This window comes from Notolepis coatsorum (genome assembly GCF_963971535.1).
Source record: "Notolepis coatsorum genome assembly, chromosome: 6".
Taxonomy (NCBI): Eukaryota; Metazoa; Chordata; class Actinopteri; order Aulopiformes; family Paralepididae; genus Notolepis; species Notolepis coatsorum.
In genome coordinates this window covers 151,071,719-151,090,977 of record NC_140170.1, presented here as the reverse complement: position 1 = coordinate 151,090,977, position 19,259 = coordinate 151,071,719, and the positions used below count along the sequence as shown (strand labels likewise).

Genomic DNA, 19,259 nt, shown 5'->3' with positions numbered 1-19,259 from the left:
TCACTGTAGAACGAAAGGGGAACACTGACAGTATAGCCTCACTGTAGAACGAGAGAGGAACACTGACAGTATAGCCTCACTGTAGAACGAGAAGGAGACACTGACAGTATAGCCTCACTGTAGAACGAGAGGGGAACACTGACAGTATAGCCTCACTGTAGAACGAGAGGGGGACACTGACAGTATAGCCTCACTGTAGAACGAGAGGGGAACACTGACAGTATAGCCTCACTGTAGAACGAGAGGGGAACACTGACAGTATAGCCTCACTGTAGAACGAGAGAGGAACACTGACAGTATAGCCTCACTGTAGAACGAGAGGGGAACACTGACAGTATAGCCTCACTGTAGAACGAGAGACAGTATAGCCTCACTGTAGAACGAGAGGGGAACACTGACAGTATAGCCTCACTGTAGAACGAGAGAGGAACACTGACAGTATAGCCTCACTGTAGAACGAGAGACAGTATAGCCTCACTGTAGAACGAGAGAGGAACACTGACAGTATAGCCTCACTGTAGAACGAGAGGGGAACACTGACAGTATAGCCTCACTGTAGAACGAGAGGGGAACACTGACAGTATAGCCTCACTGTAGAACGAGAGGGGAACACTGACAGTATAGCCTCACTGTAGAACGAGAGAGGAACACTGACAGTATAGCCTCACTGTAGAACGAGAGAGGAACACTGACAGTATAGCCTCACTGTAGAACGAGAGGGGAACACTGACAGTATAGCCTCACTGTAGAACGAGAGGGGGACACTGACAGTATAGCCTCACTGTAGAACGAGAGGGGAACACTGACAGTATAGCCTCACTGTAGAACGAGAGGGGAACACTGACAGTATAGCCTCACTGTAGAACGAGAGAGGAACACTGACAGTATAGCCTCACTGTAGAACGAGAGGGGAACACTCACAGTATAGCCTCACTGTAGAACGAGAGGAACACTGACAGTATAGCCTCACTGTAGAACGAGAGGGGAACACTCACAGTATAGCCTCACTGTAGAACGAGAGGGGGACACTGACAGTATAGCCTCACTGTAGAACGAGAGGGGGACACTGACAGTATAGCCTCACTGTAGAACGAGAGGGGAACACTGACAGTATAGCCTCACTGTAGAACGAGTGACAGTATAGCCTCACTGTAGAACGAGAGGGGAACACTGACAGTATAGCCTCACTGTAGAACGAGAGACAGTATAGCCTCACTGTAGAACGAGAGAGGAACACTGACAGTATAGCCTCACTGTAGAACGAGAGGGGGACACTGACGTATAGCCTCACTGTAGAACGAGAGGGGGACACTGACAGTATAGCCTCACTGTAGAACGAGAGGGGAACACTGACAGTATAGCCTCACTGTAGAACGAGAGACAGTATAGCCTCACTGTAGAACGAGAGAGGAACACTGACAGTATAGCCTCACTGTAGAACGAGAGGGGGACACTGACAGTATAGCCTCACTGTAGAACGAGAGAGGAACACTGACAGTATAGCCTCACTGTAGAACGAGAGGGGAACACTGACAGTATAGCCTCACTGTAGAACGAGAGGGGAACACTGACAGTATAGCTTCACGAAAGACTGAAACGACATAAACTACATGGCACCTTAAAGCCGTTCTGCTCAGCAAACTGTAAGATGGTCTCCCTCCTCTCTCTGGTGGTGTTGGTTGCATCAAATACCTAGAGAACACAAAATAATATATTATTAACACTACAACGTCAGGCATGGCAAATCCAAATCAGACCGCAATGTAATCCATACACACAGGTAGGGGTGGGAATCACCAGTTTCATCACGATACGATACGATATAGATTCTTTGGACAACGATACGATATTTGCCGATATCACAAAGTCTGCCACGATACGATACGATACGATTAGATTCAGGTGCCTGCGATCGATATGAGACGATATTATGTGCCCATTTAACACAATCAGTCACATTTAGATCAACTAAAAAAAGGCTACGGAAATATCAATTGACGTTTTTATTTTTGAGCTCTTCCAGACATTTAAATGAAAAACAATCTTATTGTTTTTAATACAAATAGACCTCCTGTTCACTGTAAAGTGCCACGTTTTTATATATTGAGCTTTAAACTTTAAGTAAAATGTTTTGGAACTCACAACACGCAAGCTAAAACCCCTTCCTCTCCAAAACAGTTTCTACAATTGTTTTATGTTGCATGATGATCATATCATATCATATCATCAAATCATCATTTAACATGAGCAAGCACACACTCATGCTGCACACGCCCACACTTATGGCCACTAAGGAAAGGTCACTTTAAAAATAGTATAGTATAACCTGAGATTGTATAAAATAGCAATGTACAGAAAGACCCAGTGCCTCATCCGTAGCTAACAGTGTATGCACTACCACAGGACCTAGCATGTCCTCCATGCTCTGTAAATAACTTATGTACAAATACCGATATGCCCTACTATGTTACTGTTTATTGCACAATGTTGTTTTATTGGATTCTATTATATGTTGTTACTACTGTATTGCACATTGTTGCGGGCAAGACCACCCGCATTTCATTGTATACTTGTATGCCATGACAAATAAAACTCTTGACTTGACTTGAATATCCATCCTCAGTAAATAATATCAATATAATAATACTCCTGACTTCATCTGGTATTTTCACACACACACACCCCCGCCCCTCCTCTCCTCCTTCCCCTCTCCTCTCTCCGTTTCTCTCTCTCTCTTAGCTTAAGCAGCTAATGTAACGTTAATTTAGGTCTGCCCACGCGACGTGGGCATAAAAGAATGGCGACGATGCAAAGCATGTTAGATGCATTTGACCCGTTGCAGGGACTTATCGGATCGCAAAATAGACGCTCCCTAGCGCTGCTCTGCTGTACAGAGCTACACAGAGTTTCACCGGGGCGGATATGACGTCGCCGTTGCCGGATTTTCAAAATAAGAGTATCGCAATATGAATCTATCTTTTTACGTTGCATCGATCCTATTTGATTATTGATAATAGATCGATATATCGATCTGGATCGATGTATCGTCCCACCCATACACACAGGCACATGCATGAAACCATGCTTACAGGATATCACAGCATTTAATTTAATCCCTATGAGAGGACACATATTAATCTGTTCATAATCCATCAGACTGAACAGCTGTTTGTGTTCCACTACATGGAGGTATCGGACCTACCGCCACTTGGCCTCCCTCGTCTGCAAGGTACTGTCGCACGTCGTTCAGAGCCGCCGACGCACACTGCCTGCAGGGGACATTGGGAAATGTAGTCAAGAGACTGCAGTCGTACAGGTTGGTGTCGTCACAACAGTACTTTTATAGGGCTAGGAAGAAGGGTTGAAGGAAATCTGCAGCGCTGGACTACAAGGAGAATTACAACCGGTCCCAAGGTTTGTGAATGAAGTTGACTCTACAACGTGTCTAAGTATTAGAGTATAAGGCAACCCTTCCTTGAGAACAGTAGTGATGCTTACGGTCTGATCTTCAACCCTTCCTTGAGAACAGTAGTGATGCTTACTGTCTGATCTTCAACCCTTCCTTGAGAACAGTAGTGATGCGTCTGATCTTCAACCCTTCCTTGAGAACAGTAGTGATGCTTAATGTCTGATCTTCAACCCTTCCTTGAGAACAGTAGTGATGCTTAATGTCTGATCTTCAACCCTTCCTTGAGAACAGTAGTGATGCGTCTGATCTTCAACCCTTCCCTGAGAACAGTAGTGATGCTTAAATGTCTGATCTTCAACCCTTCCCTGAGAACAGTAGTGATGCTTAAATGTCTGATCTTCAACCCTTCCTTGAGAACAGTAGTGATGCTTACTGTCTGATCTTCAACCCTTCCTCGTTGTCTGGACGGAAGAACTCAAAGGATGTGTAGATCTTCACACACTCTCTCCTGTACTGGCCAACGTTGAACTCTGTGGAATGAGGTGGAGAGAGAGAGAGATACTCAGTGATGTCTCCCTCTCACGTGTGGCAGTACAATGTATAGGGCCAATGTGGTATCCCCTGTGCGGGTTTAGTACCTCTGGTGGGCACTCCGATCCAGTTGAGATAGCGAGTCAGCTTCTTGGAGATGTATGTCTTCCCTCTGGCAGGAAGGCCCACCGTCACTATCAGGGTGGGACAGTTGGTCATACATACTGGACAGAGAGAAGAGGGAGAGGGGGGGGGGGGACAAAGGTTTTGATCACAAGGCACTCAGAAAATAACGATGAGTTTTTCTATCCAAACTGCAGTATCTTTGTACGGTGCTGCAACGTGGACAATCCCGCAATTACAACAACACACTGGTTAGAGGCTTCTACTGCATCAACTGCAGTTTTGAAATTGGAACAACTAGAGATTCCTCTATCCGTGTGGCAATTTAGCATCCTCAATGTCTCGTCTCGGTCAAATCATTAAATCAGCAGCGCAATGTTAGTAAATGGTTCCAAGTTTTTTTCCCTGCATCTTCGAGAAAATTATTTCACACCAGGTTTTGCAATCGCTGGGTTGATGACTATGATCATAACACTGCAGTTAGTTTAGCCTTTTGTATAGTGTTTGGTCTTTATTCTTTTAACTTTTTTACTGTATGAAGCACAATCTCAGGAGGCTCATACAGAACCAAGCATTTCACTGTAATGTACATGTACCTTATACTGTATGTGACAAATAAAACAATACTTGAGTAACTAACATTAAAACCCTGAAATCCATTCACAACACGCCTTAAAAAAGGTTCAAACTTTCATCCTATGGTTGTGAGGAAGAGATGTGATAATCTGACATGTAACTCACCGTGTTCCATGTCTCCAGAGCTCAGCCACATCGGTAGTTCGGTACCCTGAGAAATTCCTCCCGATGACGTCACAGAGAGGAGAGCAGACCTCTAGCGAACTGCAGACGCCATTTCATCACCTTTCCTCGAGTCAGGTTGAAAATAGCTGAGGAAATGGTGTCGGTGGTTCGTTAAGAGGTCTGCTCTCCTCTCCTCTCTGTGACGTTACGTCACCCAGAGGGGTTTCTCCGTGAGCTCTCGAGACACGGAACACTTTGGCGAGTTACGTGTCCGGTTGAAAAAATCTGTGAGGTGCTCCTTTAACCCTTTCACTACCGAAGGTTAACCTTTCACTACCACACTACACAGACTGTTAGTGTTAACCGTCTGTAGTGTGGTAGTGAAAGGGTTAACCGTCTGTAATGTGGTAGTGAAAGGGTTAACCGTCTATAGTGCGATAGTGAAATGTTAACCTTCGGTAGTGTGGTAGTGAAAGGGTTAACCCTTTGCCGTGTGGCATAGAAAGGGTTAACCTTCTGCCGTGTGGCAGTGAAAGGATTAAACCATTTGGTAGTGAAAGGGTTAAGCAAAGAAAAGGCACTACTGAGACATGCACATCAGCCCCATGCAAGGATGAAATACTAAACATTTCAGCATGACAATTCTTTTTTTTTATCCACTTTTTCTACTTATTTTTGTTTTTTTTCTCCCATCCCAATTTCGTATTTTCCAATTCTTCCCTCCCCTGTCTTGAACGTTGCTAGACTATGCCTCCCACTGGTCGGCTGTAGTGAGGATAGAAGCCTTGCATCACGTGTCCCCTCCGGTACACGAGGAGGCAGCCTGTCGCATCTTTTCACCGCAGCAGCTCGAACTCTGTGGCGAGGAGTAACGCGTGGGAGGCTCACGCTGCCCCCGATACTTCCTGTTTCCGCCGTACCGGCGTCACCCAACCGACCTGTAGGAGTCGCTGTCCACAACGTCCAATCCCCACCCACCGGCTTTCCCACCCTCTAACACTGCCAATTGTGTTAGCATGACGGCCGGCCAAGCCGGTAGTAACGCCGAGAGCTGGGCTCGATACCAGCATCTCCTGCGTTAGTGGCGAGCGCCTTGCCCACTGCGCCACTCAGCCGCCCCTCAGCAAGACAATTTTTTTTTTTTTAATCTTTTTCCCCCTCCATTTTTCCTCCGATTTTCTCCCATCCCAATGTTAGTCGTTATGCCAATTCCCAATCCCCTTCCTGGTCGCTGCGCACTTACCCCCCACTGTCAGATCATCTGGGAGAGTGGAGGCTATCACGTGCTTCCTCCGACACACGTCAAGCCAATCAACCGCTTCTTTTCACCTGGCAGCGCGGATATTCTCCGAGAGGGCGTAGCGTGTGGAAGGATCACACTATCCCACTCAGGTCCCATCCGCGCTTAGCAGGCGCCCCGACCGAACTGTAGGAGTCGCTGTTTACAACGACCCGGACCCACCCCGCCAGCTTCTCCCACCCTCTAATACTGCCAATTGTATTAGTGTGAACGGCCAGCCAAGCTGGTGACAACACCGGAGCTGTGAGCTGGATTCGAACAGGCGAATCCAGCTCACAGCTCCGGGGTTGGTGACGAACGCAATCTCCGCTACGCCACCTAACCGCCCCTTCAGCATGACAATTCTAAGGTTTTTTTTCAACCTTTTAGGCTTTGGATCATTATTTCCTGAATCTCCCCCAAGGGGATCAATAAAGGAATATCTTATCTTATCTTATTTTCATTAAGGTGGTGAGGAAGGTTTAATAGGTAGTAGAGCTCCCTGATTAGAGAGTCCAGAGTTCTGGACAGATTTGATATATATAAAAGAGGAGATATTGTCCTGATCACTGACTGCAGGTGACCGATACCCATAATAACTATCCCACATAAAGACAAGAGTCGCACCACGCCACACAGGGAATGCTGTCCTGTCCGGAAAACAGCGGTCATACAGTGTCGTGAGACGTGGCAGGAACTATGAAACGACTGTGTCAATAAAAGACATTTAGAGAGCAAGCAGCTAGTTTCCACACCCAAATGAAACATTGTTACAATCCTGTCTGCACGGAGGAGTAGGTGAGAGGGCAGTTGGTGTGCATGTGTGAAAGAGCCAATGGCGTGAAAACAGCTGTTGTTGATGTTTCACTAGCCTGTGTTGCGATGAACATGATGACAGTTGGTGTTAGGGGTGGGCAATATGATGATATTAAATAAATATCGGGTACAGTTCATTAACGATACACTTTTTAAATGTATCGTGGACATCGTGATGTTTTGCACAAACCCTCATCCATACAGTATATAATGTGTGTGTATTTTTGGCTAAAGTGGATAGAAAACACAGTACTGTGCAAAAGTCTTAGGCACCCAAGAGTTTTTATATAAATTGTCTTAGATGTTAATAATTCTTTTTCCTGTATTGGTGTGTCAGTAGACTACTCTTTTAAAAATGTTGAAACTTTTCATTTAATTATTTTTGAAAGCATCTTCATGGTTTAATGCAGACATATGTTGCAGGGACTATTACAGTATAATCATCATATTTGCGTGACCGTATCCATCAATGGGTTAAATCAAGCATTTTTAAGTGCTTTAGAGGAAATGTCAAAATATTGCAATATATATCGTGTATCGTGATAGAGCCAAAAAATATCGTGATATCATTTAGAGGCCGTATCGCCCAGCCCTAGTTGGTGTACAGTAATCTCATACGCTAGTAGATATAAAGTATGAGATTTCAGGCAAATCCACTGTTTTCCAGGTTTGATCATTTACAGAATTAGTTTAGTACATCAACTTCCTTACACCAATAATTATGACACTTTATATCAATATATACTAGGGGTGTAACGATACACCAAAACCACGGTACGGTGTACGTACCTCGGTTTTGAAGTCACGGTTGGGTTGGCTGGGTCACAGTTTTCGGTACAGTGGGGGAAAGTTTGGCTTTCCATGTTCCACTCAGGGGTGATGTAGTGTGCAGTAACTAATTGTACTTGTAGGGCTGTCAACGAATATTCTATATTGAAATTAATAATCAAATTGTAATTTTTTTTTTTATTATTATTATTATTATAGATTGTGAAAAAAAAACAGCCCCCGGTGGGCGGTCGTTAGTGGTTAACATACCGTTGTATTCGTTCAGTACACAGCCGTTCGGTACGGTACGGTACACACTGAAACGGTTCGGTACGGATACGTGTACCTTTACACCCCTAATATATACAGCGCTTTACTGTGTCATTACAACACAGGAGCATACAGCCAAATACAGTCTAGGTCAAATGGTTTATGCAGTCAGGAGAAAACAGCCTGTACATCTAGGGTGGTGCTTGACTGATTTGTGTGCCATCAGAGACTAGTCTATGCAGCCTAATTCTTTAAGACAATTTGATTGGATTGAAGTTTATTTGCAACATAACAAACAAACAAACATCAACAAGTACATATATAGCCTTAAGCCGTTCAAATAATAAATGTATATACAAAATAAAAAATAACAAAGAACAAACAAAAAAGTCAAACTCAATAATTCTTTTTTTGAAAAGGAGTGGAAAGGGCCATACACGTTTAATCCCACCCCTATTTACTCATCAGAACATACTATATTTTATTTACTAATTCATACATTACTAGACTAGACTTAGTTAACAATACTTTTTTTTATAATACCTTATTAATATTTGCCAAACTGTATGTTACCCTGTAAAGTTCCTCTAGCCATTTTGTATACATATATACAACTATATACCTACATATGCACATATACATACATACACATACTGCCAGTTATCAAACCCATTCTTCATCTCTGTAAAACCATTCGACTGTATTTTATTTTAAACTGTTTGCTTTAACTCCACAATCAGACCGTTCCATAATTTTACTCCGCATATTGAAATACAAAGACTATTCATGGTCGTGAAAACTGTATCTTTTGAAATGAAATGTTCCCCTCAAATTGTAACCCCCATCTTGCACGTTAAACAGTCTTTGAATATTTCCTGAGAGTTTATTATTTTTTGCTTTGTACATTATTTGGCAGTTTGATACATTACAATATCAGTACATTTTAATAATTTTGACTGTAAGAAAAGTGAATGAGTATGTTCCAGATATCCAACCTTGTGAATGATGCACACAGCTCTTTTCTGTAGGATGGTTAATGGGTGTAATGAGCATTTATAATTATTTCCCCAGACTTCAACGCAGTAAGTTAAATATGGTGAAACTAGTTAACAATAGAGAATGTGAAGTGATTTGTGATCCAATTCAATAGATTTCGATGCTATATACAGTGATGTTGGCTGTCCAGAGGATGCAGAGGTGCATTGATGTTATAAAACAATATTCAACTGCATCGTTATCAGCATAATGAGCCTGAACAGTAAACACGAAATCTGATATGTTAGCACTGTCACTATAACACGTCACATATTAATACATTTGAGAAAAATAACTAACTATCCAAAGCCCAGTCTATAAGGATAGAAATAGACCTCTACTTAAGAATTCTGGTATGAATTTAAGTTACCATCAATTTAATAATATTCAATGTAGCACACTGCCTTAACTATGTACTAAAAGCCACATTTGAGGGATACTTTCACATTATAATCGATGAATAAATTCTTCATCACCAAATATTGTGATATTAGTCCCCATCATCAGATGTCACATGTCAGATTACTCCACAATTTGAATTTGGTACCGGAACCAAACCACTAAAACCAGGCTGTAGCCTGTCCATCAGTGACAGTTGGGGGGGGGTTACCGGATAATTTCGCAAGGCACATCCCCAAAGCAAACCATTTGCATGACAAAATGGGATACAATTCCTGTTACGAACTAATGGTGATTATTATTATTAATAATAATAATAATAATAATAATAATAATAATAATAATAATAATAATAATAATAATAATAATAATAATAATAATAATAATAAGAGCTGGATGATTTGGCACAGCAAACGATGAGCTGGACCTCAACCAAGCAACCCCTTCTTCAAAGGCTACTCCTCTGTCACTACCAGCCCATATCACTAGACACTAGAGAGCTGGACTGATCCTCTGTCACGACTCACTACCAGCCCATATCACTAGAGAGCTGGACTTATCCTCTGTCACTACCAGCACATATTATCTGCAGATACACACTAGAGAGCTGGACTGATCCTCTGACACTACCAGCCCATATCTGCAGATACACACTAGAGAGCTGGACTGATCCTCTGTCACTACCAGCCCATATCTGCAGATACACACTAGAGAGCTGGACTGATCCTCTGTCACTACCAGCCCATATCTGCAGATACACACTAGAGAGCTGGACTGATCCTCTGTCACTACCAGCCCATATCTGCAGATACACACTAGAGAGCTGGACTGATCCTCTGTCACTACCAGCCCATATCTGCAGATACACACTAGAGAGCTGGACTGATCCTCTGTCACTACCAGCCCATATCTGCAGATACACACTAGAGAGCTGGACTGATCCTCGGTCACTACCAGCCCATATCTGCAGATACACACTATAGAGCTGGACTGATCCTCTGTCACTACCAGCACATATTATCTGCAGACACACTAGATAGTAGAAAGCTGGGCTGCTCCATCAGACCAGGTGAAGACAAAACAACATGAGTTTCTGTTCTTTTGATGACAGTGTGAAAGTCAACTAAATCAACGCTAGTTACCATCCAACCAAACTGTTACTCTAATCGGGGAGGATTAAACAGTGTGCTCGAAAATGCACAATTAAATCAACTGACATGTATTTAAACCACTCGAGTCTAACACATTACACGTCACTCAAATCTGATCAATAAAAAACAACAACATTACACGTCATCACTCAGCCGCTTCTCCACGTCGCGAGATCACATTGGTCACAATACGCACCCTTTCTTTGGGAAATGTGGGTTTCAGGAAGGCCATTTTTATACGGCATCCAAATTTTCTTGAGCGGGTTCTGTGTCAGTTCCCGAGGCGTCGCGGAATTCGATAGCGGCGTTTCTTCGTCCATTGCGGTTGAAGAGGCCTCGTCGGCGACGCGGGGCCTTTTCATCTGATGTAACTTCAGCTTGTGAATAATTGTTATTTCATCCGAGCGGCTCGGGATGAGGAGGTCCGCCTAGTGTCGGTGGGCTGGCGGTTGTTGTCACGTGGTCCGATTTGAGGACCATGCCCGCTATGCCGTAATCACCGGAAAACGCGCGCACTGTCGCCTGAAATACATTACATTTTAGAACCACGGGAGGCGCGATTTAGGGAAATTAGTCATAGTATTCTTTATATTTTGCAATAAAATCTCTTTATAATCAGATTACAATCTCCTGTTGCTTGCGATCAATTTGCGAATACTATGAATATGATCATTTCCAACACTAAACATTCACCTTTAACATTCACTCTAAAGTTTAAACACGTTTTAAAACACTATTTACACCATATTTTATCTATATATTCATAAAATATTTGCACTGCCTCTTCTACCTCAATTAAATGTTTTGCATTTTTGTTTTTTGCACAGTTTAGTTTTGTATATTATTGTGTTTGTTTGGTGTTTACTTTTTTACTGTATGAGGCAAAATTTCAGGAGGGTTATACAGAATCGGGCATTTCACTATAATGTACATGTACCTTTATATGTGACAAATAAAACAACTTGAATTTGAACTATTAGAGCGTGTCTCAAATCTCTGAAATTATACGTTTACCGTAATGACGACACAATGCGATCTCAAAATAGTTATTGACGCTGTGTGTTGACCTGTGGACTATGCTGCCTGTGGCCATAAGGTGGCAGCATTGCTTTGTGCTGCGTGTGGGTGGGTGTGTATTCAGCATCTCTAACTATGATTTGAAATTAGTCCACTAATATAGTATTACAGTAATATTAGCATAGTCTATTTCTGATATTATAACCACATGTGGTACATGACCCAAATATGGAGGTGTTCTAATTAAATATTTAATCAAATTCCCAGACTGATAGGCTAGAATATGGCACTAGCAACTGTTCCACAAATAGATGGCAAGTTCAGTTCTGAAAAGCATGTAGGCCTATATGTTAACCCTTTCAGATGTTATCTTTCGAATGTACAGTTCTCAAAACTTCTAATCTCATAATAGGCCTATGAGATTGTACACCTGCAGGGCTCAATTAGAAAATTAAATAGATTGGTTGAAACTACTGCACTATAGGTGTGTAGGCCAAACACAAGGCTAGGGTATGGGCTTGTAAATACTCTCTCTTATCAGGAAATTGTGAAAATACAAGTTGTTACTTTGCAATAGCTGTCAGCAACCATACATTCAAACATAGCATGTGGCTGCATAACATGAACAGGAAACAGGTCCATGTCCATAAGCTTCTTGACACAACAGAACAAACAGCCCCTCCTCCGGCTGTTGCCAGACTCTGATTGAAGCTCGAGCGTTGAGCTATCTCCCGACATAGAATATAGTTATTTTTCCGAAGTCGACTGAGCCTACTCACGTTATTATTCAGTGATTATTGTAAAAAATGTCAAACTGTATGCTATCTCAGTAGCCAACCGTAGCGCTAAGCAATAACACAGATAACCATAACCTTCAACATTCGCCAACAGAGACACTCACAGGCTCACACAACAACAACAATATCGCCAATTTGCGGTAACATCTTATTCTTGAGCACACTCGCCAATAATATAGCCTAGATATTAATATCGGATGGATGAAAACATAGAAAGCTTTTGCATTCTTTCGCTTAGCCATAAAGTCAGCATGCAGCCAGCTATATGTATTTACCCGATGGTTAAAAGGCGAATTAATGCGACTGTTAGAAATCAAACATTGCACCCTGTTGTTATTATCTGGGGTAAATCCCTAAGTGACAGCCAACACATCGATGTCACGTTCGACTCGTTTACGTCGTGCATAGGCTACCTTGCACGCCAGTTTAATTAGCAGATGTGTAAAAAGGCCTAATAATGCACATGTTAAAGATGTTTCAAACTCATGGCCCTTACCCGTCCGATCCAGGTTTTGCGTGTTTTTGGAACGACTCGAGCCTCTCATCGTCCGTGTCTCTGCTTGACCTAATGGAGCGCGCTGTGCGCCCGTTATCACATTGAATGAAAGGTACCGCAACCAGTTGAGGTCTAGACCAGAGTGCAGCTACTGCTGAGAAGCATGTTGACGACACACACACCCACTCCTGGGGAACCTTGCGTCATGGTTAATGTAATGTTTCCAAAACGGGCTGTGAGTTAAGGCCATGCCCCACAGGAGTCGCAATGACAACGACCGGGAAACGTCTGGGTTGATGTTTTGCTCTCATGACTACAGAGTTCTCGTTGGACTCAGTCATGTTTTGCAAGTCTCAAGTTTTTACACTCAAGAGTCAAACTCAAGTCCCAAGTCAAGACAGCCAGGCAAGTCTCAAGCAAGTCACACGTCTGAAACGTTGGGTTTCGAGTCCTAAACAAGTCCTAATGCGTTATTTACAAATGTAAGGCCATTTAGAAATGTTAAAGCCAACAGAGTTGAGCTATTATTACATAGATGATTCTGCACTGATACACTCCTTCTCTGACGCTTGGCTGGTGGCTGACAGATTGGTCCAAAGTGGAATTGTAATCATGAAAATTAAGTTGATTTGCTTTACACTTTTTATGTCATAATTCTTCAACATGTTGGGCCTGGGGAGAGTATGAAGTCATCAAGTCATAAGGCTCAAGTCTGAGTGAAGTCACAAGTCATTGGTTGAGTTGCTAGTCTTTTATGATTTTATAGAGTCGATTCTGAAGTCATCAAAGTCTGACTATCCGTTTGAACTGATAGCCTATGCCATTGTGTGCTAACTTCAGACCTACCCAAAGCTGTAAAGGAATGTGAATCACTACCCACTTTCAAAACCACTCTCAAAGAGCACCTACGGGAGACTGCAATTCGAAACTGGCCCCTGTAAATGTACAGTAAATGTCCTAACCCAATAATACACAAGACCCTCTTCTTGGGACCAAGTAAGGTTTTGTCGATATTCCAATGTCCAGTTTTGCTTGCACAGTTTCCCTTACCTACCCTACCCAACCCCCCCCCCCCCCCCCCCCACCTACCCAACCCCCCATCACCCCACCCACCCAACCACCTCCAATGTACAGTCTCCCCCCCCCCCACCCCACCTACCCAACCTCCTCCAATGTACAGTTTCTACGTCAAATGTATATACTCTCTTTTTTAGACTATTTTTGTATCACAAACAGTACTGTATTTGTAAATCTGGTATGTCATAAATGTATAGATGTAGCAGTAGGCTACTGTCTATCTGTATGTTGTGTATGTCATATGTTATGATGAATTGAAAATGGGGGACCCTGATGTAAACAAGATGAAAGTCTTTCTCTGGTCTGCATCCCCTTAACAATTGTGTGTATTGAGCTGTACTGTATTGTACCCATTCTGCAATCTGTTAATAAAGTTTTCAATCAATCAATCAATCACAGTACGTGCCTACTATGGGCTACTATATGCAATAGGGCCTATAGGCCTATTATACTATAGCCTACTACACTCATACCGCTTTCAGACAGACGGTTATGGTTCTGGCTTTGGTTCTGTTCTGGAGTCTCAGAACCTTGGTGGTTCCTGGAGAATCAGCTTGCATTCACACCAGTTTAAGCAGAACCAAAGTCATCACCGAAGGGCGTTTCTCAAAGCTCAATGCACAAGGCAGGAGGAAGTAAACACATTAAAACACGACAGCATGTTGTTTCCTCATCAGACCACTGCAAATATTTTTTTCCATTGACTTGGACATTGTTGACAATTGTTGTTAGTCGCTGCCTTCATCTCTGTGACACGCCCACTGATGGTGTCATGCCCACTGACATTGTCAGGAAACCAACCAGTTATTCAAGACAAGTCTTAAAAATAGGCAAAGTGCTGAAGGCATAGATATATATAGAACACTGAAGGTATCTGGAATCCACCAGACAATGTGGCCAGTGGGAGACATTTTGTGTCCTGTCCTGAACTTAAGACCAACAGAAATCTAATATTGGCTTAATGTAAAACGGGACCTAAGTGACATGCCCACTGCCGGTGACACGCCCACTGATGGTGTCATGCCCACTGATCACAAGGAAAGACCAAATATTTTCTGGTTCCAGCTGAGAACCAACTTTTCAGGTTCTAAACTGATTCATTTTGGGTTTGAACGCACCGGCTGGTTCAAAATTAGTTTTGAAGTCTTGCCAGTGTGACAGGCCTATCATTCTCACCCTATCTGGAGTTTGAGTCAGTATATGGCCAACCTTTTTAAAAGGTTTCATACATGTAGGGGGTTGCAGAAGGAAGGTATAAATACACACACAGACACAGACACTCTTAGTGATAACACAGCACCAGAGCCTATGATCTATCTGGACTGGAGGCCATTTCAGGAGAAGTAATGATACCCTTATCAGCGTTGCCATGGCAATGGCACTAATCACTGCCTGTGAATGCTCATCAGTAAATATGTGTTTAGACAGTTTAGTTTTGTGCTGTGTTTAGACACTGTTATCTCCCAGCACCTACTGTGCTCATGAACAAACAATTTGCACCCAATGCACGTGACCAGGCCACGCCCCGGCGTCCTCCTATAAGACGCCGGACATGGTCATACTCTACCTTCCTCTTTTTTTGTTTCCAACATGGACGCTGCAGTGCACTCCGTGAACAATTGTTATGAAATGCAGAGAGAAATTACACAATGTTGGGTTTTCGCCGGAGATTCGCCAGCCCCTGGAATCTTCTCGGCACATCCTAACAGCGCATCAGGCCTGGCCTGGGGTTTCCTCGTCTCGTGACAGCGGATCGAGGGACATCGCGCAGCGGCTAGCTGTCGGGCTAGGTCGCGCACAGGTAGGGCCTGCGCTGCCAGGCATCAATGCTAGCGTTTGTGATACTGCTCGTTGTCCAGTGAGACAACAGAGTTGTGTATTGGCGCAAGGGGCAGGATATCTGGGTAAACATGGTCGTCATGACTCTGAGTTGGATGTTTTCCCGGCTATCCTGGAGCGCGCGGCTAATGCTAATGCTACGATGCTGGGTCACTGTTCCTTTGTTCCCCGCCATGGGCTGTCACCTCTCTTCCCTCCTCTTAACCGGTTCATTGCTGAAGGTCAATCGGTATCTAATGTGGGGGGTTTTGCTGAGGCTTATTTACCCCTTTTATGGGTGAATGGGCTGACAACAGGGCGCAAAGCAGGTGTGCCCTGGCTTGAGAGCCAGGTAGCATCAATCCTTTGCCCTGGCATGGTTGAACGGTGTCCCACCCGGAAGCCGACGCCTGAGGGCGAGTCGGCCCGGCAGGTGGCGGTATTGGGCTGATGAAGTTTATACTGCCACAGGATGGAATTTAGCGGCGACCAGTGTCATTGCTCAGTTGACTGTTTTTCTGTCCACATTGATGTCGGGTAGTGGGGCTGTAGGGCCAGCCGACTCCGAAAACATCGCGCGTATTTTTGGGGTTATAGAACTTTTAACTCAGTCGCAGGCTATAACCGCAGGGAGGATCAGGATGCTGTCAACTCTTATTCACAGGCATCTCTGGTTGGAGCAGTCTTCCCTTGAGGGCTCCCATTTCCGCAGAGGGACTCTTTGGTCTTTCCGCAGAAGCGCGGGCGGTATTTGACCTGGGCCCCACACCGCCTCGCACCACGCAGCCAGAGGTGAGAGTGCGGCCTCGTCAACGACTGTGGCGAGGCCCTCAACCAGCGGCCATGTTTCCCCCGCCTGAGGTACCCTGGACACAATGAAAACAGGTGATCGCAAGGCCGAGGGATCGGCTACATTAGATGAGCACGCCCAAAAAAAACGTCGCTGTCTAGCTGTGTCTAGCTCGCTCTCCGGTCACTCCCCCCCCCCCCCCCCAACACCAGCGGGATAAGGGCTCTGATTTGTTTCCTTTGGTTGCGGGCCGCGTGCCTTCAATGAAGCGCAAGCGGCCCCACGTTTCGCTTCTCATGGGGACAGGGGCTGACACCCAGTTGATTACTAGGCCTGGGTCTGTCCGTGAGAATGTTGTGCTGTCAAGCGGCTCCCACGCCACACGTTCTGCGTCTGTGTTTGGTGAGCCTGGTGTTATGTCTGTCAACAACAAAGGTTGTCAGCGGGGGAGCTCGGGGCCTTTTGGGGCGCAGCGCGGGTTCCCCCAACCCCGCCCTCGCCAGGCCGGGTATCACGTTAGTGCCACGTCAGGCAGGCACGCGTGATTTGGGTGGTAGTAATATCACTGCAGGGCTATGGTGTGTAGGAACCCACCCTGGACCTTGCATGTCTAGCTGTAGAACAGTTCCTCAGCAATCCATGCTGGGGAGGTGTTCAGTGGGGGAGCTTTTGTCACCCAGTGTGACGTCAGCTTCCCCCCTATCAAACCGGCCCTTTCTGTCGGGGTCCCCCCTTGGGTGCGATTGCCTCGTTAGTAGTGTCAGGGTCCGATATCCCGACTCCACGAGACACCCTGCTTGCGCGGTTGGCGGGTCCAGGGTTGGCAACGCACAGCGGGTGGGACCGGGCCGCCTATCTATGGTTCCTGGCGGACCAGCGCCAAGTGGCGGCGGGTGCGCTTTGGGATTATCATCACATATGGCTACAGCAGTGCCATATGTCGAGGTGGATGGAGAGAACGCTGAGGCGGGGGCTTGTGTTGCAGTTTGCGCTACCCCACCCTCCGTTTTCAGGTTTGGTGCAGACCTTGTTGTCAGGGTCAGCAGCAGTGGCAGCTCTGGCCGACGAGATCCAATCTCTGTTAGCGAAGCAAGCCATCGTCGTGGTCCCAAGGGAGGACGCGATGTGTGGCGTTTACTCTCGGTATTTTCTGGTGCCCAAGAAAACGAGGGGTGTCAGACCTATTCTGGATCTGTCTGCGTTCAATCGGCTGATTGTGATGAGGCGGTTCAGGATGTTTACCGTCAAACACCTGATAAGCTCTGTCAGAGTGGGAGACTGGTTCACCTCCATAGACCTGAAGGATGCATACTTTCACATCCCGATCTTCCCTCCTCATAGGAAATTCCTTCGCTTCCTTTTTCAGGGTGTAGCGTACGAATACCAGAGGCTGCCGTTCGGCTATTCTCTGGCCGAAGAGACTGCGCTGGAGCCTCTACGTCGTCAGGGGATACAAGTTATTTTCTATCTCGACGACATTCTGCTCCTCAGCCGGTCGGAGGAGGTCGCCATGTCTCATACCAGGCTGGTGGTGGAATTCCTCACCAGTCTGGGTTTTGCTGTGAACTGGAAGAAGAGTACTCCTCTTCCCAGTCAACAGGTGGAGTACTTGGGCTTGGTTCTAAGCTCAAGGCCCATGAGGGCAACCCTCTCTGAGCGGCGGCGAGTGGATATTCTCGCCGCGCTCAGGGGGTTCCGTCCTGGCAGGACGGTTACGGCGCTGTCCGTGATGCGCCTACTCGGTATGATGGCATCTGCTCACTCTGTGGTCCCTCTTGGCCTCCTCTTCATGAGGAGGATACAGAGGTGGTTTTCCAGTATGAAAATAGACCTGGTGAGAGGCAAGTGGAAACGACTGAAGGTTCCCATGTCAATACTGGGGGATCTCGACCACTGGGGGAGGACTGTTACCCTCACCAGCGGGATCTCCATGGGCAGCAGGCTATCACATGTCACGGTCTTCACCAACGCCTATAGCTGCCGCGGTATTGATGTTTTCCTTACCGCACAAATTTGCAAAATATTTCCTACCGCCGTGGTTATTACCGCACGCACACAAAAATTTAAAAAAATAAAAGTTTGAATGCATTTTTTTTTTAGTAGTAGTCTACTCTTTATAGCATATAGCCTGCCTCTAGTCTAAATGTCTATCTTTAGAGGATGACTTTGCAGCATGAATATTGTTTGGGATTCGGCAAGCACGCATTAGTTATTGAAAGTGAAACACAGATTCGAAGTTTCCCCTCTGGTCGTGCGCCGTTCACTCGGTGTCGCGGGCAGGGGTGGTTACCCCCCCGACCCTTTCTTATTATTATTACTATAAAGTTACTACTTTATAATAAAGGCATTCGTTTTGTGGCATTAACATTATATAGTTATACGTTCAATAACATCAGCGTATTTACCGGACCATAGCAAGGCAAGCAATTTGCTCAGAGCGTGCTGAGTTGTCCCATTCTGCGGTCTGTTAATAAAGTTTTCAATCAGACAAGTGTATAGAACGAAGGGCTTTTATTATAACATTCGTTGCAGACAGTAAAATCATTATGTCTCGTTTAGTACTCCTGAGGAGCGATGGTAGTCCACTCCGGCGGGGAGCTAAAGCTAACGTTATTAGCCGTATTGTGATGAGCTCTGATCAATGGCTGACATTCAGGACGTAAAAAACTGCAGGACGCTCCAACGTGACGCATCTCTCTTCTGACCAATCAGTGGTCTGCAATGTTTCACGTGACTTTTCTG

At 44.9% G+C, this 19,259-nt stretch overlaps 1 protein-coding gene across 4 annotated transcripts in view; it reads right to left on the bottom strand.

Moving 5' to 3' along the window:
• The window catches only part of pfkfb4a (6-phosphofructo-2-kinase/fructose-2,6-biphosphatase 4a), a 31,829-nt gene extending 18,831 nt beyond the window's left edge, over positions 1 to 12,998 (bottom strand). For 2 of the 4 annotated variants that reach the window (XM_084316627.1, XM_084316626.1), the window contains exons 1-5: positions 10,719 to 10,953; positions 4,048 to 4,164; positions 3,843 to 3,939; positions 3,203 to 3,269; positions 1,618 to 1,692 (exon numbers count right to left, since the gene is read on the bottom strand). In XM_084316627.1, coding sequence (XP_084172753.1) covers positions 1,618 to 1,692; positions 3,203 to 3,269; positions 3,843 to 3,939; positions 4,048 to 4,164; positions 10,719 to 10,884 — 522 coding nt within the window. In that variant the 5' untranslated portion in view covers positions 10,885 to 10,953. Of the gene's footprint in view, positions 1 to 1,617; positions 1,693 to 3,202; positions 3,270 to 3,842; positions 3,940 to 4,047; positions 4,165 to 10,718; positions 10,954 to 12,832 lie in introns of those variants that run through there. The other 2 variants (XM_084316629.1, XM_084316628.1) reach the window with 2 other exon arrangements.
• Positions 12,999 to 19,259: the final 6,261 nt, after the last annotated feature.